This window comes from Oncorhynchus mykiss, chromosome 4, assembly GCF_013265735.2.
Source record: "Oncorhynchus mykiss isolate Arlee chromosome 4, USDA_OmykA_1.1, whole genome shotgun sequence".
Taxonomy (NCBI): Eukaryota; Metazoa; Chordata; class Actinopteri; order Salmoniformes; family Salmonidae; genus Oncorhynchus; species Oncorhynchus mykiss.
In genome coordinates this window covers 15,032,472-15,056,069 of record NC_048568.1, presented here as the reverse complement: position 1 = coordinate 15,056,069, position 23,598 = coordinate 15,032,472, and the positions used below count along the sequence as shown (strand labels likewise).

The following is a 23,598-nucleotide window of genomic DNA, read 5'->3' as shown; positions in this document are numbered from 1 at the left end:
AGCAGATAATGTGTGGTGTTCAATGTAGGCCTACATTCCATGAGACTTTTGAAAAAAAAAACATGCAGGGCTCGACATGAACCTGTTAATCCACTTGTCCACTTAACATTATTGCAGAGAATCAGACCAATTAAGCTACCCTCTGCCTTTAACATTGCCCCTTTAAGACAAAAGAAAAAGCTCTTTACCTGACTAGCTTTTGAAAGATGGATAGAAATGCACACATTTTGTGCTCTTGTAGGAAGCAATCACTCCCCTATTGCTGACTTCAAATGATCTATAACTGGGCTCGTAACTCACTAACTAGCAAAGGATATGAACAAAATATGCACATGCGGCTACATGCAGCTCTTGCTTTGATCTCAAAACAAGCTCGTCTACTCATGATCACAGCACTCCAATTCAAGTAAATGGCACAGATCCATATTTGGCAATGGTCTATTTGCATTTAGGCCTACTGCAGCTCTGATTGGCTATGCCGCATGGTCTGTGTAGAGTGCAGGCTGAGTCGTGCACAGTAGAATCCTACTCAGATGCTTTCTGCCTACAACAAAATTTCTTGCATAGTTCGTTTTGTTTTGGTATGTTGCACTGAAAGGGCCTAATATTGTGTTGATTTAATCACAATTGCCACAGTAAAGGGAAACCTTGATAGTGTTAACTAACAGGGAAAATCTCGTGCTTCTCTCCGTGGGCTCTGATTTTTCTTCTGTGCCTGTGCTGCAGTCCTGGGGGAGCTGCGGGGCAGTCTCTGGGCCACTGCGTGCCCGCTCATGCACGCATGCAGTTTAGAGGGAACTGTTGTCTCAGTGATGGCTAATTAAGGGGATTTAAGTGCTCACTTGAAAGGTAAACCTCTGTGAAGGCACATATCATTGTTTATATATATTATTCATTTTTTTACCCCATTTTTGTGATATCTAATTGGTAGTTACAGTCTTGTCCTATCGCTGCAACTCCCGGACGGACTCGGGAGAGGCAAAGGTCGAGAGCCATGCATCCTCCGAAACACGACCCTGCCAAGCCGCACTGCTTCTTGACACAGTGCTCGCTTAATCCGGAAGCCAGCCACACTAATGTGTTGGAGGAAACACCGTACAACTGGCGACCGTGTGAGTGTGCATGCGCCCGGCCCGCGACATGAGTCGCTAGAACACGATGGGACAGGGACATCCCGGCCGGCCAAACCCTCCCCTAACCCGGACGAAGCTGGGCAAATTGTAGGCCGCCTCATAGGTCTCCCGGTCGCGGCCTGCTGAGACACAGCCCGGGATCGAAACCCGGATATGTAGTGGCACCGCTAGCGCTTTACACCAGCCACTCCTTAGTTGCCCTGGCTGTGTGTTTCGGGTCGTTGCCATGCTGGAAGACCCAGCCACGACCCATCTTCAATGCTCTTACTGAGGGAAGGAGGTTGTTGGCCAAGATCTCGCGATACATGGCCCCATCCATCCTCCCCTCAATACGGTGCAGTCGTCCTGTCCCCTTTGCAGAAAAGCATCCCCAAAGAATGATGTTTCCACCTCCATGCTTCACGGTTGGGATGGTGTTCTTGGGGTTGTACTCATCCTTCTTCTTCCTCCAAACACGACGAGTGGAGTTTAGACCAAAAAGCTCTATTTTTGTCTCATCAGACCACATGACCTTCTCCCATTCCTCCTCTGGATCATCCAGATGCTCATTGGCAAACTTCAGACGGGCCTGGACATGCGCTGGCTTGAGCAGGGGGACCTTGCGTGCGCTGCAGGATTTTAATCCATGACGGGTAGTGTGTTACTAATGGTTTTCTTTGAGACTGTGGTCCCAGATCTCTTCAGGTCATTGACCAGGTCCTGCCGTGTAGTTCTGGGCTGATCCCTCACCTTCCTCTCATGATCATTGATGCCCCACGAGGTGAGACCTTGCATGGAGCCCCAGACCGAGGGTGATTGACCGTCATCTTGAACTTCTTGCATTTTCTAATAATTGCGCCAACAGTTATTGCCTTCTCACCAAGCTGCTTGCCTATTGTCCTGTAGCCCACCCCAGCCTTGTGCAGGTCTACAATTGAACCCTGATGTCCTTACACAGCTCTCTGGTCTTGGCCATTGTGGAGAGGTTGGAGTCTGTTTGATTGAGTGTGTGGACAGGTGTCTTTTATACAGGTAACGAGTTCAAACAGGTGCAGTTAATACAGGTAATGAGTGGAGGACAGGAGGGCTTCTTAAAGAAAAACTAACAGGTCTGTGAGAGACGGAATTCTTACTGGTTGGTAGGTGATCAAATACTTATGTCATGCAATAAAATGCAAATGAATTACTTAAAAATCATACAATGTGATTTTCCGTCTCTCACAGTTGAAGTATACCTATGATAAAAATTACAGACCTCTACATGCTTTGTAAGTGGGAAAAACCTGCAAACTCGGCAGTGTGTCAAATACTTGTTCTCCCCACTGTACATCACTTCTTCTCGGGTTGTAATGAACATGTGTGACCTGAACAGAGCCTTTAAGACCCAGTAAGAAGAAACAACTTCCTGGTGGCATTTACATGTCCTTGCTGAGTGGGAGGAACTGCGCTCTTGCCTGGGGGGACTGGCCCTATGAAAATGAACATTTTGCTAAAACAAGCCAGGCTGTCTCCACTGGGACCTTGTATTTGCATAACAACACAGCAGCACACACACACTAGAATGTACATTAAAATAGATTGCTTGTTTGCTTTGATTATCCCTGTGGTGTTGGCTGTCTGTGTGGATGTTTGGTTCTCAATGAGTGAGAATAGCATTGGGTTTGTAGTGGACTGGAACCCAGGTATTACAGTGAAAGGGCGCTCCATTGGAAGGGAAGGAAAGCTCTATACTAAGCTATATGTAATGTGTATGTTGACATGGAAGGGGAAACTTGGAAGCACATGAAAAGGTGGGGTGGGTCTGTTAAATGTTATCACTCTGGAGAGCTCTGTCATTACAAAACACTGCATCACAGTTCTAGCGCAGTTTTGTTCGTGCAGTTATTTGTCAGTGGGAGCTACCAGAGGGGCTTCTGGAAGAACCCCACCCCAGGCCTCCTACCAGACAATGTTATTTTGGCCTTTTATTTTGGAAGATTTAGTGATGTCTCACAGTCTGGTCTAAAAAAGACCATTTGGGCAAATGAAATATTCTACTTCAGTCCAAAACAATTGTACAGGCCATTATTGTCCCATCAATCTGATTTCATATGAAATCTAAACAAACTGTGGTAAATGTGACGAAACTAGTACAAGATGTTGTAGGCTTAAAATATGTTATACTACAGGCAGTTGTTCAGTGTTAAAGGCCCAGTGTAGTCAAATGTGATTTTCCTCTGTTTTTATATATATTTCCAAACTATGAGGTTGGAATTATACTGTGAAATTGTGAAAATTATGATAATCCCTTTTTAGTGTAAGAGCTGTTTGGAAAGACCGCCTGATATTTCAGCCTGCTTTGGTGGGATGGATTTTTTGGCCTGCCTGGTGACATCACCAGGTGGTAAATTAGTTAATACACCAATGAGAAAGAGTTCCAAACCTCTCTGCCAATAATAGCTAGTTTTCAGTTTCCCCCTCGCCACTCAGACCACTCCTAGATAGTCCTAGCAAAAATCTTGCTTGAGAAATTGCTCTTTGCTAAGAAGCCATTTTTGATATGGAGATAAAAAAAACTACAACATTGGGCCTTTAAGACTACTAACAGGCCTACTCTGTCCCTCCCAGACATAGCTGTAGTGGAGATGACGGACGCTTTCCGCCAGCCCTCCCTGTTCTACCACCTAGGTGTGAGGGAGAGCTTCAGCATGGCCAACAATATCATCCTGTACTGTGACACCAACTCCGACTCACTACAGTCCCTACAGGTAAACTGCACATTTTGCACTCATTTTCTTTTTTTATTCTCTGTGTACTTTTTAAGCCTTTAAGTGCACAAGGTCACAGTCTATATTTAAAATATGAGTGTGCAGGGAACATGTAATAGCTGTCATTGCTGTTGTGTTGTTGTGACAGATAAACACATCCGTGATTTGTTGGTGGGAGATGCATTAACACCTAGGCAGGATATGGTGTGTTTCATAAGATATTAGGGCTATGTAAAAATAGCATTTGACTGAAGAAAAAAAAATCAACACACAGAATTTGGTTTAGAATTGCACCTCTTTACCTCTGTTTCACCCTTTAGTCTTGTAAAAGAGAATGTTGTCGACATTGAAATGTGTTTATGACAGACGGACTCATATCCTAGCATTTAAAGGCCCAGTGTAGTCAAAAATGTGATTTCCTGTGTTATATCTATACTGAACAAAAATATAAATGCAACATGTAAAGTGTTGGTCCCATGTTTCTTGAGCTGACATAAAAGATCCCAGAAATGTTCCATACGCACAAAAAGCATATTTCTCTCAAATTTTGTGCACACATTGATTTACATCCCTGTTGGTGAGTATTTCTCCAAGATAATCCATCCATTTGACAGGTGTGGCATATTAAGATGCTGACTAAACAGCATGATCATTACACAAGTGCACTTTGTGCTGGGGACACTAAAAAAAACACTCCAAAATGTGCAGTTGTCACACAACACAATGGCACAGATTTCTCATGTGTTGAGGGAGTGTGCAATTGGCATGCTGACTGCAGAAACGTCCACCAGAGCAGTTGCGAGAGAATTTAATGTTAATTTCTCTACCGTAAGCCGCCTCCAACATCGTTTTAGAGAATTTGGCAGTACATCGAGATCCTGAGGCCCATTGACGTGCCGTTCATCTGGAGCCATCGACACATGTTTCAGCATGATAATGCACGGCCCCATGTCGCAAGGATATGTACACAATTCCTGGAAGCTGAAAATGTACCAGTTCTTCCATGGCCCACATACCCACCAGACCCATGGAGCATGTTTGGGATGCTCTGGAACGACATGCACGACAGCATGAAGAGGAGTGGGACAACATTCCACAGGCCACAATCAACAGCATTATCAACTCTATGCGAAGGAGATGTGTTGCGCTGCATGAGGCAAATGGTGACCACACCAGATACGGACTGTTCTTTTTTTATCCACGCCCCTACCTTTTCGTAAAGGTATCTGTGACCATCTGTGACCAACTGTATTCCCAGTCTTGTGAAATCCATATATTAGGGCCTAATGAATTGATTTCAATTGACTGATTTCCTAATATGAACTGTAACTCAGTAAAATCTTTTGAAATTGTTGTATGTTGCGTTTATAATTTTTGTTCAGTGGATACATTTCCACACAAGGTTGGAATAATACTGTGAAATTGTGAAAATTATGATAATGCCCTTTAAGTGTAAGAGCTGTTAATTTTTGCTAAAACCTCTCTGCCAATAACAACTAGTTTTCCGTTTTTCCCCTCCCCACTCAGACACCTCGCACACAGTCATAGCAAAATGCTTGCTTAAAAAATTGCTCTTTGCTAAGAAGCAATTTGTTACTTTTGACCATTTGAATTGAAAACAATCACAGTAAGGTGCATAGTAGTTACCCAGAGATGATTTGATATTGATCTATTTTTAAAAAATGGCTGCAATAACTTTAACCTTTTGGCCCTGAGTCTGTCAGGCGATGAATGCACAGTCGAGTTAACATTAGCCTAAATTGGTTTGAAAAGTGAGAGGGCCTTGCAGTCACACGGGAATCCCCTATCAATGACCGCCACCAACAACAACAAAGGTATGCAAGTGAGAGAATGAAGGGGAGGGGAGATTATGGTTTCTTGTGCGTATATATGCAGAAACCAAGATACCCCACACACTCTTGTGACCTGCTCTGCTCTGCCACTGTCATTGACATTTAAAAAAAAGCATTGCAATCTTTTGAAATTGTCGTAAATTCCTCAAAGAATAAGTCATATTTTACAAAGTGTACCAGAACATAGATATTATGCCTGTAATCTTGATAAACTATATCCTCCATCTTAACCCACCTACACCCTGCAGTAAAAAAAAAGCCTTTCTGTGGTGGTGTTAACAAATCACTATCAGCCTGCAGTCTTCAAACTGTACCAGCTCCCTTATTGAGGGTTAAGAGTAACAATGGCTGCTGTGTTAACCGTTATAGATTGTTTAGAATAAAGCGACTCCATTGTGTACAAGTGCTAAGGCTCAACCTTTTTTAAAGTGCCCTTTTGCCATGTTTAATATCTCCATGGGGGTTTGCTGGCCCTTAGCCTACACAATACGGCACCGCAAAATGAAATGTTAGTGCTGATGTATCTGCGTTTCCACTGGTTTTGTTTGCAAGTGCAGGAGTCCATTTATAGCTTGACTTAAGGATCGCTCTAGTGAACTGTGACCAATGTAATGTTTTGTGATTATCTATCCACAGTGCAGTATTGACGTTTCTCTTTCTCTCTTGCAGGAGATCGTTTGCCAGAAGAACACTGTAAGTGCACAAACTAAACACTGTGTCTCTATTTCAAAGTTGTTAATGGCACACCTCTCTTGTCTCTTCCTTCTTTCACATTTCCTGTGTGAAGGTAAACGCAATAAACTGATTTTTACTCATGACAACATTCAGCAACGCAGCCATCGCTGCTACCATCAAACACTTTTCATTACCCAGTTCACTATCCCTCTAGTTTGGCTTTGTTCATTCTGCTGTGTGTACAGTAAACTAAAGCATTTCCCCTTACTCTGAGAGCTTTCCAGAATAGCTGTACTTGGTTGACAGGCAAGCCTTATCACCAGGGTGACTGGGGTGCTTTGGAAAGCAGAGAGAAAACGAGAGAATGAGTTGACTCTCATTTCCGATTTCCTGCCTTCCTGCCGTCTGTAACAGTGTCTGCCACTCCTTCTGCCTAGTGATAGCCAGGTCAGACAAGGAGGCACCACACTGTCTGTTTGTCTGTGTCTGTCTGGCTGGCTGGCTTTCTTATATAGAATACTACGATATGGTAACATTGATGTACTGTGGCATGAGGGGGGAAAAAGCTGTGAGGTTGAGGAAAGGGCATGGACAGGGGGCCTCCTCAGCAGCTATGAGCCGCCTGCCGGGCTGGTGCTGCCTATAGGGCTAATGGGAGCGACAGGGTTGCCCTCCTCGAGCTTAGCTGGCGTAATTGACTTTACGGAGTGGAATAAGGTGGCTTGGTGCTCCAGGAAGCAGGTTGATGGCTGATCGGTGTGTTGCGACATAGCCTGCATTACAGTGAGAGTCCACTGCCGCCATCCGTGACTGACTGTCTTTCTCTAGTTGTATCTACACACCACGCCCCTTCTCTCTGCTCTGAGTGAACAAACACACCACGCCCCAGAAGGATATGACACATTAGTGGCACTCTGACCAAGGGCTTATATCACATGGTACACCACTAATCAGAACAAATTCCTGGATTGTTTTATGGCTGCAGCCAGCCGGGCGGTCATACAGGTATTAGGGCTAACGATTAATGTTAAGTCATTACTCACACACACTACTTATTCCCGTCTACCCCTCCCCCTTTATGAATAGGTTAATCCTGTACTGCCTGACTGATATTTAACTCCTTAATTACCATAACGTGCTAACACCCCGGCTAAGTCCCAAATGGCACGGTATGTATTCCCTATATAGTGCACAACTTTTTGTCCAGAGCCCATATGTAGTGCACTATGTAGAAAATAGGGTGCGATTTTGGGACACACCCCCAGTTTTCAGTCCCTCCTCTGCTCCTTAAGATTGTTGTTTTGTGGACCTGCGTGCCACCTACTATTACCTAATACAATCACAAACAAGAATGTAATGAGACTCAAAGACAGGTGCTGCTGAGGTTGCCGGAGCGAAGGACGGCCCCTGGCGACTAAAACATTTATTATGATGTGTTGTCGTCATGTGATCCGCCGGGCCGTGGCTCAATATAGTACAGGAAGGGTGTCGTAATCTGTGGATGCACCTAGCCGTGACAAGCCGCCACAGATTATTTTGGAAAGTTATGGCATGACTAGTGATGTCATAAAAAAAAAACATATGATTGGAGAAGAGGAAGCCGTTTTACTGTGGATCGTTCCAATTTCTACAGGCAGAACTTAACCCTCTGTTCACTTCCTTTTGTTACAAGCGTGAGTAGCAAAGCATCCCGGGTGTGTTCTTGAAGATCAAAGTGATACAGAGAGATTCAAATATCCACTGACTGTGCAGACTCAGGATGCATCTGGGCAGCACAACAGATGTGGATCAGCAAAATCCCTTTTTGTTTTTTTTTACTGTAGCCTACATTTTCTAGTATAATTTGGTCAGGATCCATCTACGTAAGCTTTTCTAGTGCTGAGTGTTGAGTATACCGTGAATAACAGACTACAATGACAGACATCAATGATAGATTTATTGGTACTCTCTACACCACATGCAAATACAGCTGGACAAGAGTAGTAAGACAGACCTGGTTTGAATTGGATTTCCATGAGCAACATGAATGGGAGTTTTAAGGGCAGCTCTGCCCTGAGGGCAGTGTGAGCAGTTCAGTCAGTCAGATCCTAATGTCACTGTAATTACTGATGTGGATCTGTCCCCCAGGCCACCGGCTCTTCAGACAGACTCATTATGTCCAATTCTCCATGGGTACAACATCACCATTGTCCCTGCAGATCAGGGTGGTAAATTACTAGCACACAAAAAAAGGCCCATACCACTGTCCTCCCATTGTACAGTCAGGTTCAGAAATTTTTGGCACCCTTGATAAAGATTAGCAAAAGTACTGAGCTATATTGTATGCTACATGTTTTAATACCAATACAATTTCTCAGAGAAAGCGATTTTGATTAACAAGTAAAAATGTATTTTCTCAAAAATAAAACAATAATTGGCACCCCTGTTTTCAATACCTTTCAATACCTTCACTTGCGAGGATAACGGCACTGAGACATTTTCTCAAATGTTTTATGAGATGGAGAACGCATTGGGAAGGAGCTTAGATCATTCCTCCATACATAATCTTTCCAGATCCTTGATATCCTTTGTCTGCGCTTGTAGACTGCCCTCTTCAATTCAAACCACAAGTTTTAAGTCAAGATGTAGATTTTGTGTCAAATAAACAATTTCTTTGTGGATGTTGATGTGTGGTTGGGGTTATTGTCTTGCTGGAAGATCCACTTGCAGCCAACTTTCAGCCTCCTGGCAGAGGCAAGCAGGCTAAAATGTCCTGGTACTGGGTAAAGATGATGATGCCATTGACCTTAACAAGGGCCCCAGGACCAGTGGAAGCCAAATAGCCCCATAACATCAATGATGCACAGCCATATTTTACAATAGGTATGGGGTTCTTTTATGCTTCTGAATTCTTCTTTCGATGCCAAACCCACTACGGGTGTACGGGTCCAAAGAGCTCTATTTTCATATCATCCTACAAATGTAAACGCCTGGAGTTTGCTAAATGGCATTGGTACTTGGATTGGAAAGATTCTTTATGGAGTAGCGGTCTAAGATCTCTCCAAATGTGTTCTCCAATTTCATAAAACATTTTACGAATGTACTCAGTGCCGTTATCCTCTCAATGGGAGGAAAATAATTATGCCTTGTTACTTTATCGGAGTTATTGTATTAGTATGAAATAATATAATTTCCTCTTTTTTTTGTTTATAATATAGCTCACTAGTTGTATTATTTATTATGTGGTATTTTTTTGCTCATCTTTTATCAAGGTTGCCAATAATTCTGGACCTGCGCATGCAGTTAATAGGGCATGTAAGGTGGATGCTCTGTTGCTGTTCTCAATTTCTCCGGGGGTAAACTTCATATTCATATTGGGGTAGACTTTACCGAGCAAACTAATCCAAGTATTTGTGATATTTAGCTATTTGACCCATGTCTGACACTAACACATCAAACCAACTCTACATGCACCACAACCCATAATGTTGTTTCTGCTTTTTCTCCCCAGACATGCTCAGCCAACTACAGCTTCATCCCATACATGGTGACGCCCCACAACAAGGTGTACTGCTGCGAGAGCAGCCTGATGAAGGGCCTGACGGAGTTGATGCAGCCCAGCTTCGAGATGCTGCTGGGGCCCATCTGCATGCCCCTGCTGGACCGCTTCGTCCAGCTACTCAAGGTGCCACAAGCCAACTCCTGGTGAGTAGCAGAGAAGTGTTTTGGGTTAGGTGCTGGGCCAGCTAGCCCATAGGTCCAACAACTGGCGAATAGTATAGGTTTGGGGTAGATAGTGGCTTGAGAGTTTTGTCGGTTAGACACTGGGCCTAAGACCAGCCCAGAGGTCCACATTCAGCCTGACTTGATTTGTCGAAGTCACTTGTTTCTTCTCCCACCAAGCTGTAGTGAAACAGGTGTCATCTCACTAGGGAGGTAGGTGTGGTACTGTAGTTGGGAATGAGTTGTGAACATGCATGACAAGGTGATTATTACAGAGCTGTTATTGCCAGCAGAGGTATAATTACATTGACCTAGCGTGTACTGGTTTTTGTGTTGTCTTGTGTCATTTTCTGTGGTTGATCATGCAATATGGGTGGCTAGCTGGTGAAGTGCGATAGCCCTTTTCGTCGGATATTGCACTTCTTGAGTATTCCTCAGAAGACATTGTATTGTCCAACTCACTCGTTTTATATTTTTTTTAAATAGCTTTGCAACATATTGGCCTGCATAGCAATCTCAGTTTCAATGTTAGCTTTACTTAGTTATGTCCTAATCTTTTAGGGTTTTCTCTCTGCCAATGTTCAGCATCACTGCCTCTCTTCCAGGAATAATGAGTCATGCTTTAGAGAGCTGAGAGAATTTGCTCTTTGGATGAATGTTTTGTCTCCTGAAATGTGCTGCTTCAACAGTGCAGTGAAGAAGACATTGAAGGGACTCTTTTCCCAAAACCTATTTCCCCAGAAAATCATACCAACACATCGCAATGGGTTCTTTGCAGAACATTTTGATTTCATGTTGATTTCTAGTGTGAAATAACATACAGTGCCTTGCGAAAGTATTCGGCCCCCTTGAACTTTGCGACCTTTTGCCACATTTCAGGCTTCAAACATAAAGATATAAAACTGTATTTTTTTGTGAAGAATCAACAACAAGTGGGACACAATCATGAAGTGGAACGACATTTATTGGATATTTCAAATTTTTTTAACAAATCAAAAACTGAAAAATTGGGCGTGCAAAATTATTCAGCCCCTTTACTTTCAGTGCAGCAAACTCTCTCCAGAAGTTCAGTGAGGATCTCTGAATGATCCAATGTTGACCTAAATGACTACTGATGATAAATACAATCCACCTGTGTGTAATCAAGTCTCCGTATAAATGCACCTGCACTGTGATAGTCTCAGAGGTCCGTTAAAAGCGCAGAGAGCATCATGAAGAACAAGGAACACACCAGGCAGGTCCGAGATACTGTTGTGAAGAAGTTTAAAGCCAGATTTGGATACAAAAAGATTTCCCAAGCTTTAAACATCCCAAGGAGCACTGTGCAAGCGATAATATTGAAATGGAAGGAGTATCAGACCACGGCAAATCTACCAAGACCTGGCCGTCCCTCTAAACTTTCAGCTCATACAAGGAGAAGACTGATCAGAGATGCAGCCAAGAGGCCCATGATCACTCTGGATGAACTGCAGAGATCTACAGCTGAGGTGGGAGACTCTGTCCATAGGACAACAATCAGTCGTATATTGCACAAATCTGGCCTTTATGGAAGAGTGGCAAGAAGAAAGCCATTTCTTAAAGATATCCATAAAAAGTGTTGTTTAAAGTTTGCCACAAGCCACCTGGGAGACACACCAAACATGTGGAAGAAGGTGCTCTGGTCAGATGAAACCAAAATTGAACTTTTTGGCAACAATGCAAAACGTTATGTTTGGCGTAAAAGCAACACAGCTCATCACCCTGAATACACCATCCCCACTGTCAAACATGGTGGTGGCAGCATCATGGTTTGGGCCTGCTTTTCTTCAGCAGGGACAGGGAAGATTGTTAAAATTGATGGGAAGATGGATGGAGCCAAATACAGGACCATTCTGGAAGAAAACCTGATGGAGTCTGCAAAAGACCTGAGACTGGGACGGAGATTTGTCTTCCAACAAGACAATGATCCAAAACATAAAGCAAAATCTACAATGGAATGGTTCAAAAATAAACATATCCAGGTGTTAGAATGGCCAAGTCAAAGTCCAGACCTGAATCCAATCGAGAATCTGTGGAAAGAACTGAAAACTGCTGTTCACAAATGCTCTCCTTCCAACCTCACTGAGCTCGAGCTGTTTTGCAAGGAGGAATGGGAAAAAATGTCAGTCTCTCGATGTGCAAAACTGATAGAGACATACCCCAAGCGACTTACAGCTGTAATCGCAGCAAAAGGTGGCGCTACAAAGTATTAACTTAAGGGGGCTGAATAATTTTGCACGCCCAATTTTTCAGTTTTTGATTTGTTAAAAAAGTTTGAAATATCCAATAAATGTCGTTCCACTTCATGATTGTGTCCCACTTGTTGTTGATTCTTCACAAAAAAAATACAGTTTTATATCTTTATGTTTGAAGCCTGAAATGTGGCAAAAGGTCGCAAAGTTCAAGGGGGCCGAATACTTTCGCAAGGCACTGTATTTATGAGTCTCTCTGTTTCCCCTTTGTAGCCAATACTTCAGAGAAACCATTCTCAACGAGCTCCGGAAAGCGCGGGAGTTGTTCACGGGGTCGGAGCTGGCCTCAGAACTCAGCCGTATTCAACAACGATTGGACAACGTAGAGTGCCTTTCAGCTGACATTGTCATCAACCTGCTTCTGTCTTACAGGGACATCCAGGTACATGTTACCCTCTTTTACGCTTGTCGAATGCTGTTGGCACAGTCACTTTAGGCAGACTGCAATGCCTCAGCAGTCAGCATAAATGTGTTAGGGCCTCCCTTGGCTACTAGGCATTTCAGAAGGACTACCTGCCTGTGGAATGCTGCAGGCTAAGCCTTTTGTCATCTTTCTGTGGCTAATCGTAAGGCTACTGCACTCAAGTCCGTTCTCTTTGCATTGCGATGCCATTCACCCTACAGGCTCCCATCCCGCCAGCCTTAGCAGCCACCAGCCACATTAATAAATGATACAAACGACCAGAGCTACAATGAGAAAGTGAATTATTGAACACGTTTTGGATAAATATATACTGGACAAGAAATGGTGGAAGAGAGGACATTTGAATTTTTGAACTACTTGAATAAGCCAACAGTGTCCTTCCCAAGTGCAGTGAAGTGACTTTGTAAGGGAACACGAACATAGACATTTTAGGTTTGATGTTAACGATAGCAACCAAGATGGCTGAGTCCAACAATCTGTTTTTCTATGTTTGTATGTAATGCAGGATTATGAATCTATAGTGAAGCTGGTGGAGACCTTGGAGAAGCTTCCTACATTTGACCCTGTGGCCAATCCCCATGTCAAGTTCCACTATGCCTTTGCACTGAATCGGTAAGACCCCCAGTATGTCACACCTGGTTTTGTCTGCACACGCACACCCTCACACACACAGACGCACACACAGACGCATGCATGTGCTAAACACGTGTGTCTGTGCTCTGGGTCGGAACGTCACAGATGTTCAGCTTGGAAAGTATTTTACTGCTTGCTCTTTAACATGCTGCCTCTCTTGTCACTGGTTCTCCTGCATGCTACAACGCAACACTGGTGTCTAGCCAGTTAGGATAGCATTTTGCTGCATTTATCAGTGGTGGAAAAAGTACCCAGTTGTCATACTTGAGTAAAAGTAAAGATACTTTAATGGAAAATAACTCAAGTCAAAGTGAAAGTCACCCAGTAAAATACTACTTGATAGAAGTCTAAAAGTATTTGGTTGTACACATAATTAAGTATCAAAAGTACATTGAATTGCTGTAATTTCACATTCCTTATATACAGATAGCCAGGGGCGAGCTCCAACACTCAGACATCATTTAGAAACAAAGCATTTGTGTTTCGTGAGTCTGCCATTTCAGAGGTAGTAGGGATGACCAGGGATGTTCTCTTGATAAGCATTCAACATGCCACTTGTACTTTTGGCTGTCAGGAAAATGTATGGAGTTAAAAGTACATTATTTTCTTTAGGAATGTAGTGAAGTAAAAGTTGTCCAAAATATAAATACCCCAAAAAACGACCTAAGTAGTACTTTAAAGTATATTTACTTAAGTACTTTACACCATTTGCATTTTAAACCCTCAAAGAAACACAGTAAGAAACCTGTTGCACATTCTTTGCATAATTGAATAGCTCAAAAATGAAGATGGTTGCCATGAGTCTGTGTGCTGGTTTAGACAGCAGCCTCTTTGTTCACAATTTCCCCAACTGGAGGTGGTTCATGATTCAGCAGTTTAGTACACCATTGCAAAAACTTGCCATTATCCTGCAATAATGAAGCATGAATGATGAGAACTAAACATGTCTGAAAAGCAGCGTTTTCGTTTGAGTCATTGCGTTACAGGGAAGTGCTAGGGTTGAAGCCTTGCCTGTTGCACAATCCCCCCCCCCCTCCATGTTTGCCTATTGCATGACTGGAGTGGGCTAGGCTGACTCACTGCTTAGCTTCACCCCCCCCCCCCCCCCCCCCCCCCCTCCAGTTGCCCTTCAGCAGCACTTTGGTATTGAAGTGAAAGCTGGGGAGAGGAAATAGCTTCCCGTTCTTATGCTTATTTAGCATTAATTTCTATGGCTCTGTTGAGATCCATATTAGTGTGCCCATGCCAACTAAGTTATTCCGACCACGAGGCTCACACTGGGATGCTGTTAGGCTGCCTTGTGAAAGAACCTGTGGAGACTTTGTTGTCCCCCTTTGGGGCGCAAAGAAGAGGGATAAAGAGGAGGCTTAAGAAAACTGAAAGACTAATCAGGCAATTACATTTCATATTCAGACAATGTATGTACAAAATAGAATGGGATCCGAGGGAGGGATAGAATGTGGCTCCCGTTCGCTTGGTAAAGCAGCATTACAGTATGGATTGCGACTGACTGCCGACAGATCAAGTGCTTGGTCATTACTGCGTGCGTTACTCCAGTTCTCGCTAATACCCTTAAACCCAGACAGTCCAACACAGGAGTTAGTTGGCCAGGTCTGTAAGGGAGGTAATTGAACCCAGTACCCTCATGAAATGTAATCTACAGCCTTTTGATGCCTTCCTCTCTGCCAAGACATAGCGCTTTGGTGTTACACACACACACACACACACACACACAAACACACAAACACACCGGCTTGTCTCATGTTTATTCATCCCCCTCTCTCAGTGTAGACCATAAGAGAGAGAGACACACCTAGACAAACTCCCAGGACAGTGCATTCGGAAAGTATTCACACCCCTTCACTTTTTCTAATTTGTTACGTTACAGCTTTATTCTAAAACGGAATAAATTGAGATTTTGTGTCACTAGCCTACACACAATACCCCATAATGTCAAAGTGGAATTGTGTTTTTAGAAATGTTTACAAATTAATTAAAAATGAAAAGCTGAAATGTCTTGAGTCAATAAAGTTTTCAACCCCTTTGTTATGGCAAGCCTAAATAAGTTCAGGAGTACAAATGTGCTTAACCTTTTACTGCAGTGGGCTAAATCAGGGACACAGAATGTTTCTTGGTAGTCTTAAACAAATCTACTTTGAAACAAAACTATACACCTCACACATATGGTTATGGGCTTAATAAAAGAAGACACCTGTACCATGTCAGATATAGAGTTGCAATGTATTCAATTTTGAGTTTGCATCCCAATATTACACTTTATATACAGTACATCACAGAAGACTGAAATATATCAAAAGTGTTTGACATAGAAACACTGGATTTTCTGTGCTTCAAAAATAAGTATATTTAATTCATTAGGAAATTAGGAAAAATATTAATAAGATTCCACCCATGATGCCACAAGAGGGTGATTTGGTCATTTGACTGCAGAAATTAACAAGTCACATAATAAGTTGCATGGACTCACTTTGTGTGCAATAATAGTGTTTAACATGATTTTTTTTATGAACACCTCATCTCTGTACCCCACACATAAAATGATCTGTAAGGTCCCTTAGTCGAGCAGTTAATTTCAAACATAGATTCAACTACAATGACCAGGGAGGTAAAGAAAAGAAAACAGACATTGATATTCCTTTTCAGCATGGTGAAGTTTTTAATTACACTTTGGATGGTGTATCAATACACCCAGTCACTACAAAGATACAGGTGTCAACATGGTTGTTGTCCTTGATGATCTTTTTGGCCTTCCTGTGACATTGGGTGCTGTAGGTGTCATGGAGGGCAGGTAGTTTGCCCCTTGTAATGCGTTGTGCAGACCGCACCACCCTCTGGAGAGCCTTGCGGTTGAGGGCGGTGCAGTTCCCGTACCAGGCTGTGATTCCAGCCCGACAGGATGATCTCGATTGTGCATCTGTAAAAGTTTGTCAGGATTTTGGGTGACAGGCCAAATTTCTTCAGCCTCCTGAGGTTGATTAGGTGCTGTTGCGCCTTCTTCACAACACTGTCTGTGTGGGTGGACCATTTCAGTTTGTCTGTGATGTGTACCGAGGTACTTAAGGTCAGGGAAGTGGAGATGTTGTTTCCTACCTTCACCACCTGGGGGGCGGCCCGTCAGAAAGTCCAGGACCCAATTGCACAGGGTGGGGTTGAGACCCAGGGCCTCCAGCTTGATGATGAGCTCTGAGGGTACTATGGTGTTGAATGCTGAGCTGTAGTCAATGAACAGCATTTTTACATAGGTATTCCTCTTGTCCAAATGGGATAGGGCAGTGTGCAGTGTGATAGCGATTGCATTGTCTGTGGACCTGTTGGGGCGGTATGCAAACGGAAGTGGGTCTAGGGTGACAACAGACTGGGATAGGGAGCGATTTAATATGTCCGTAAACACACCAGCCAGCTGGTCTGAGCATGCTCTGAGGACACGGCTAGGGATGCCGTCTGGGCCAGCAGCCTTGCGAGGGTTAACACGTTTAAATGTTTTACTCACGTTGGCCACTGTGAAGGAGAGGGCTCAGTCCTTGTTAGTGGGCCGTTAGTGGGCCGCTAACCCGGACGACGCTGAGTCAATTGTGCTGTAGTGACGCCACTTGGGAGGCGGCAAACCATTTCTGTATGGACCTCGCTTTGTGCTCGGGGGCAATGTCATGCATTGCCACAGTTGGAAGCACCGAATTGTCTAGAATATCAATGTATGCTGTAGATTTCCCTAGCACTGGAACTAAGGGGCCTAGCCCAAACCATGAAAAACAGCCCCAGACCATAACTGCTTCCAGAGGCAGTTTGAAACACTCAGTAGTGAGTGTTGCAACCGAGGACAGACAATTTTTATGCGCCTCAGTACTCAGCGGTCCCGTTCTGTGAGCTTGTGTGGCCTACCAATTTGTGGCTGAGCCGTTGTTCCTCCTAGACATTTCCACTTCACAATAACAGCACTTACAGTTGACCGGGACAGCTCTAGCAGGGCAGAAATTGTACAAACGGACTTGCTGGAAAGGTGGTATCCTATGACGGTGCCATATTGAATGTCACTGAGCTCTTCAGTAAGGCCATTCTACTGCCAATGTTTGTCTATGGAGATTGCATGTCTGTGTGCTCAATTTTATACACCTTGAATTCTATACACCACAAATTTGAAGGGGTGTCCACATACTTTTGTAAATGAGATATTTCTGTATTTCATTTTCAATGCATTTGCAAAATTCACTTTCATTTTGTCATTATGGGGTATTGTGTGTAAATGGGTGAGATTTTTAATTTATTTTGAAATCAGGCTGTATGTAACACAAAATGTGGAATCAATCAAGGGGTATGAATAATTATTGTAGTCCACTACACCCTGTTCAAAAGCAGTGCACTAGAAAGGAAATAGGGTGCCATTTGAGACTCACCGTCTTTGGTTATTGGTTATTCCCTCTTCTGTGTTATTCAGGAGGAACCTCCCGGGGGACCGTCAGAAGGCCCTGGACATTATGCTGCCCCTGGTGGAGTCTGACAACCAGGTGGCCTCAGACATCTACTGCCTGGTGGGACGCATCTACAAGGACATGTTCCTAGAGTCCCACTTCACTGATACCAAGAGCAGGGACAGTGGCACAGCCTGGTGAGTGGGTGTGAGAGTAAGTGAGTGAGTGAGAGAGAGGGAGAGACTGGCTACTGATGAGGGTAATTACCAACCACTCCTCACCAGCTAGAGGAGTAGAGATAGAGAGGTCTTCTACCTCTCAACTACAGCTAACGAACAGCAGTGTCATCTGACTCGGAGCAAAGAGCCTGCAGGTGCATTCTGATATTCTAAAGATAACTGCAGTCTTCCTGGAATGGTTATGTCTCTCATCGAGCTGATTCATGGCATCTCGTTTGAATAACTTGGCCTGTCCTTGTCCTCTGTTCCAACCCAGACGACATCTTTGGAGAGCCTTCTCATGTTATTCACACTCATTCCCTCAGTGGAACAGATTGCTCATGAAGTAAATTAGGTTTTTATCTGTGAGACTCAAGCTTTGTGCTATAAGTGGTTCCTCTGTGCACCCTGCTCAATAATGCTGTAGTTATTTCTGGATGCTTTTTTTCAAAAGTAGGGAGGAAGTGATAAAGACTATAAAGTTCTCACCAAGGACACATCAGAAATGACTGTAGGAACATCAAGTTAGATTTATAAATGAAGCATTGGGTGTAATATTGGCCTCTCTGTCCTTCTTCTCAGGTTTAAAAAGGGGTTTGAGTCCGAGCCGACACTACACTCTGGCATCAACTACGCCGTTCTACTCCTGGCAGCGGGACACCAGTTTGACGCCTCCTTCGAGCTCCGCAAAGTCGGTAAGTAGCTAACACTTCATTCTCCTTGATATCTGTTTGGCCTTGAGCTGCCTGATGGTGCATTGGAATTAGCTCGCTACTCTGTTTTTCAGTAGAGCTGCTGGTGACTAAGAATAATGAAGTTACTGATCTGCATTCCCACTGCACTGCGGTTACCCTCATGTCATAAAGCGTGAGATCAATATCAACTCATGTGACAGATACTGCTCATTCAAACGAACTGCTTATGATGAGACACTCCCATCAAAGGTAGTCTGGGTGTGAACGGAGAGCCTGCTACTGTACTGCGGGGGTTAATATGAAACATCCGATTTTACGTAAACAATGACGTTTCCATTTGTTTTGCTTTCCATTACGTTTCCTTTTTTGTTTTGTGTGGGGTTTTTTGCAAGGGGGTTTTGTGCTGTTTGGCTCCCAATCCTCTGTGTTTGCTGTGAGATCTGAGGCTCAGAAAGAAACTCAGGAATGTGAGAAACAAGACAGACAGGCCTGGGAATCAGCCGTGGGCCCCCTTCCCAGTCCTTAGCCCCTTACCTGCCCTCCTCTACTCTGCGCTGCCCCGGGCTACATGAGTAGGACATGTAGTGGCAGCTTGCCTCAGCGAGGCCAAAAACAGCCATGTTCCATTATCACTCTGCAATAGAGTAGCAACATGGCAACCAACTACATTAGATGTTAAAACGTATCCAAAGAGGACATTGAGATCCTCCAAGCTGCATTTCAGGTGAAATGCCTAACATAAGAGTAGGCTACTGGGGTATACAGTGCCCCAGCCTATTCCCAAACCCTTGAAATAACGCACAGTATATAAAGCACATAAGATATGGCAAATGATGTACCTTTAGAAAGACCTTGAACAATAAAACTATGGGAGCATTCAACAGTGTGCAGTATCTTTTTAAAATACTATTGTAATATTTCCCTAACCTGACCTTGTTCTCCTTTCCAGGAGTGAAGCTGAGCAGCCTCCTGGGGAAGAAGGGAAGCCTGGACAAGCTGCAGAGCTACTGGGACGTGGGCTTCTTCCTGGGGGCTAGCATCCTGGCCTGTGACAACACTAGGGTCATACAGGCCTCAGAGAAGCTCTTCAAACTCAAGGCCCCCGTCTGGTGAGGGAGGGTGCTGTTTTTATTTTTGTAACATTTTTTATGTAAAGATCAACATACAGTTCATTCGGGAAAGTATTCAGACCCCTTGACTTTTTCCACATGTTGCAGCCTTATTCTAAAATGTGTTAAATTATTTTTTTCCCCTCATTAATCTACACACAAACCCCCCCAAAAAGACAAAGCACAAACAGGTTTTAGAAATGTTTGCAAATGTATGAAAAGAAAAAAAAAGATACCACATTTACAAAAGTATTCAGACCCTTTACTCAGTACTTTGTTGAAGCACCTTTGGCAGCGATTACAGCCTTGAGTCTTCTTGGGTATGACACTGCAGGATTGGTACACCTGTATTTGGGGGAGTTTCTCACATTCCTCTTTGCAGATCCTCTCAGATCCTCTCTGTAAGGTTGTATGGGGATCGTTGGTGCACAGCTATTATCAGGTCTCTCCAAAGATGTTCGATCGGGTTCAAGTCTGGGCTCTAACTGGGCCACTGAAGGACATTCAGAGACTTGTCCCAGAAGCCACTCCTGCATTTCCTTGGCTGTGTGCTTAGGGTCGTTGTCCTGTTGGAAAGTGAACCTTTGCACCAGTCTGAGGTCCTGAGCGCTCTGAAGCAGGTTTTCATTAAGTATCTCTCTGCATTTTGTTCTGTTCATCTTTGCCATGATCCTGACTTGTCTCTCAGTCTCTGCCGCTGAAAAACACCCCCACAGCATGATGCTGCCACCACCATGCTTCACCGTAGGGACGGTGCCAGGTTTCCTCCACACCAGACACTTGGTATTCAGGTCAAAGAGTTCAATCTTGGTTTCAGAATCTCATGATTCAATCTTGATTCTCATGGTCTGAGAGTTTAGGCAAACTCCAAGCGGGCTGTCATGTGCCTTTTACTGAGGAGTGGCTTCCGTCTGGCCACTCAACCATAAAGGCCTGATTGGTGGTGTGCTGCAGAGATGGTTGTCCTTCTGGAAGTTTCTCCCATCTTCACAGAGGAACTCTAGAGCTATGTCTGAGTGACCATTGGGATCTTGATCACCTCCCTGACCAAGGCCCTTCTACCCAGATTGCTCAGTTTGGCCGGGCGGACAGCTCCAGGAAGAGTCTTGGTGGTTTCAAACTTCTTCTATTTAAGAATGATAGAGGCCACTGTGTTCTTGGGGACCTTCAAGGCTGCAGAATTTTTTCAGTACCCTTCCCCAGGTTCTGTGCCTCAACACAGTGGGACCTTATATAATATAGACAGGTATGTGCCTTTCCAAATCATGTCCAATCATTGCATTTACCACAGGTGGACTCCAATCAAGTTGTAGAAACATCTCAATGATGATCAATGGAAACAGGATGCACCTGAGCTCAATTTAGAGTCTTATTATTTTTATTTAATACATTTTTGAATAAGGCTGTAACGTAACAAAATGTGGAAAAAGTCAAGGGGTCTGAAAGCTTTCCGAAGGCACTGTATACACTGAGTGTACAGAACCTGCTCTTTCCATGACATAGACTAACCTGGTGAATCCAGGTGAAAGCTATGGTCCCTTATTGATGTCACTTGTTAAATCCACTTCAATCCGTGTAGATAAAGGGGAGACCGGTTAAAGACAGATTTTTAAGCCTTTAGACAATGAGACATGGATTGTGTATGTGTGCCATTCAGAGGGTGAATGGGCAAGACAAAAGATTTAAGTACCTTTGAACGGGGTATGGTCGTAGGTGCCAGGCTCACCAGTTTGTGTCTAGAACGGCAACGCTGCTGGGTTTTTCATGCTCAGCAGTTTCCCGTGTGTATCAAGAATGGCCCAACACCCAAAGGACATACAGCCAACTTGACACAACTGTGGGTAACATTCAAGTCAACATGGGCCAGCATCCCTGTGGAACGCTTTCAACACCTTGTAGAGTCCATGCCCCAACAAATTGAGGCTGTTCTGAGGGCAATATTAGGAAGGTGTTATTCGTGTTTTGTACACTCGGTGTAGACAACTTATTTAAACCTACTTTGCACAATTTAAATGTCATTTATTTTTTTGTAGTCACAGGGGTGGATATATGGATGATTTTTTTGTGGTCATTTTTATTTATTTTTAAATTTATTTCAAATATTGAAATTGACTGGAATTGGTCAAACTCAAAGTTTAATACATGTACAGAATGACCCTCTTTCCCATAAAAGTATGGTCATGACTGTCTGACATGAAAGGGTAGTTTAACTTTGCCCCGCAGACAATCGATCTGAGATCCTTCAGTTTCAGTCATGCGGTTTCAGTCATGTGTCGACCCTATTCTTTCAAGCTCCAGATTTTGACACCGTATTCAAACAGATTTTGATCTGTTTTAAGTGCATTTTCTTTTTCTGCGGTCAATGGCCTTTAAAATGTATTTCAAGCTAACGTTTGTGTTGACTGCACCCCAGGTATCTGAGCTCTCTCGTGGAGACCATCCTGATTTACCAGCATTTCAAAAAGCCCTCTGTGGAGCAGCCACCGCCCAAGCAGGAACTGGTGGACTTCTGGATGGACTTCCTGGTGGAGGCCACAAAGAAAGACGTCTCATCTGTCCGCTTCCCAGTATGTCTCCCTGATGTGACTGCCACTGAGCCCCATGCTCGCTCTTCCTTCCTGGCGTTCTTCACTGTTTAGACTTGAACTTGACAGTTAGACATATACTGTACACACATAAACCATAACAATGGCACCAACTGAGGCAGTGTTCCTAGACTGTTTACTTCTCTGATCTCGAGGTGATATTGGTTGTCCTCTTTTCCAGGTGTTGATACTGGAGCCCACGAAAGTCTATCAGCCTTCGTACTTGTCCATAAACAACGATGTGGAGGAGAACACTGTCTCCATCTGGCATGTTGCTCCTGATGACAAGGTAAGTTACTGACCACAGGAAGAGTGTGTGACAACTGCCTCGTGCCTTTGCTTTGTGGTTTTTCTTCCACTGGAAAGAGTCTCATAAACTAAGTATGTCTCTCTCTTTCTCTGAACTGACACATTTTGCCAGGTCATCAGAGTTACATTTTCAGGTGTCAGTCCTTGTCATATTTTCTGAGGTTCATGTTTTTCTGATCTCTCTAACAGAACAGGGGGGTCCATGAGTGGAACTTCAGCGCCATGTCAGTACGGGGTGTCAGGTTGGTGATCTCACAGCTGTCCTGATCTACACACTCATTGTAATATATGGACAGTGAAGTCACTGCTCGCTACTCTCCTCCTCTTTCCCATATGCCGCCAACATAACAAATGATTTTGTGGCGGTCCCTCCGTGGCTCTCCCTCCTCCACCCTCCCTGACTCCCTCTCCACAAAATAATTCAGTGGCAGACTGACAGGCCGAATGATCTTCCACTCTAGAGGGCCTCTGTGAGATGTTGCTAGGGAACGTATCTTACTCGGTGCCCACTCCCCCTCCAGTGGACTAGGAGACAATGGCAGTTCCCTCTGATGCAACAGTGTGCCATGGTGGGCTGAATACAACCACTCATTCTGTGCTCTGCTCCACTCTGCTCAGCCCTCGCCTCGGTTAGCTGGCTTAGAATCCCTGTTCACTCCGCTGAACACTGGTGGAGACTCAACAGGGTGTATGTGTGTGTGGGAAGGAACGCTCTGAGTTATGCTCATTCCGTCCGAGTTACTGTAACTTGTTTTATGTGTTTGAATGAAGAAGAATGTTTGGTGGTTAAAGACTTTTACAGCTCTGGTGAAAATGAAAAGCTTCTCTAGTTACCTACA

The 23,598-nt window shown here is 43.9% G+C and overlaps 1 protein-coding gene across 1 annotated transcript in view; it reads left to right on the top strand.

The window, feature by feature from the left end:
* map3k5 (mitogen-activated protein kinase kinase kinase 5) overlaps window positions 1–23,598 on the top strand; it is a 60,547-nt gene that overhangs the window by 13,340 nt on the left and 23,609 nt on the right. The window contains exons 2-12 of the mRNA XM_021600315.2: window positions 3,720–3,859; window positions 6,382–6,405; window positions 9,878–10,071; window positions 12,573–12,741; window positions 13,289–13,395; window positions 17,870–18,040; window positions 18,644–18,756; window positions 19,706–19,865; window positions 22,279–22,432; window positions 22,632–22,739; window positions 22,949–23,001. Coding sequence (XP_021455990.1) covers window positions 3,720–3,859; window positions 6,382–6,405; window positions 9,878–10,071; window positions 12,573–12,741; window positions 13,289–13,395; window positions 17,870–18,040; window positions 18,644–18,756; window positions 19,706–19,865; window positions 22,279–22,432; window positions 22,632–22,739; window positions 22,949–23,001 — 1,393 coding nt within the window. The remainder of the gene's footprint in view (window positions 1–3,719; window positions 3,860–6,381; window positions 6,406–9,877; window positions 10,072–12,572; window positions 12,742–13,288; window positions 13,396–17,869; window positions 18,041–18,643; window positions 18,757–19,705; window positions 19,866–22,278; window positions 22,433–22,631; window positions 22,740–22,948; window positions 23,002–23,598) is intronic.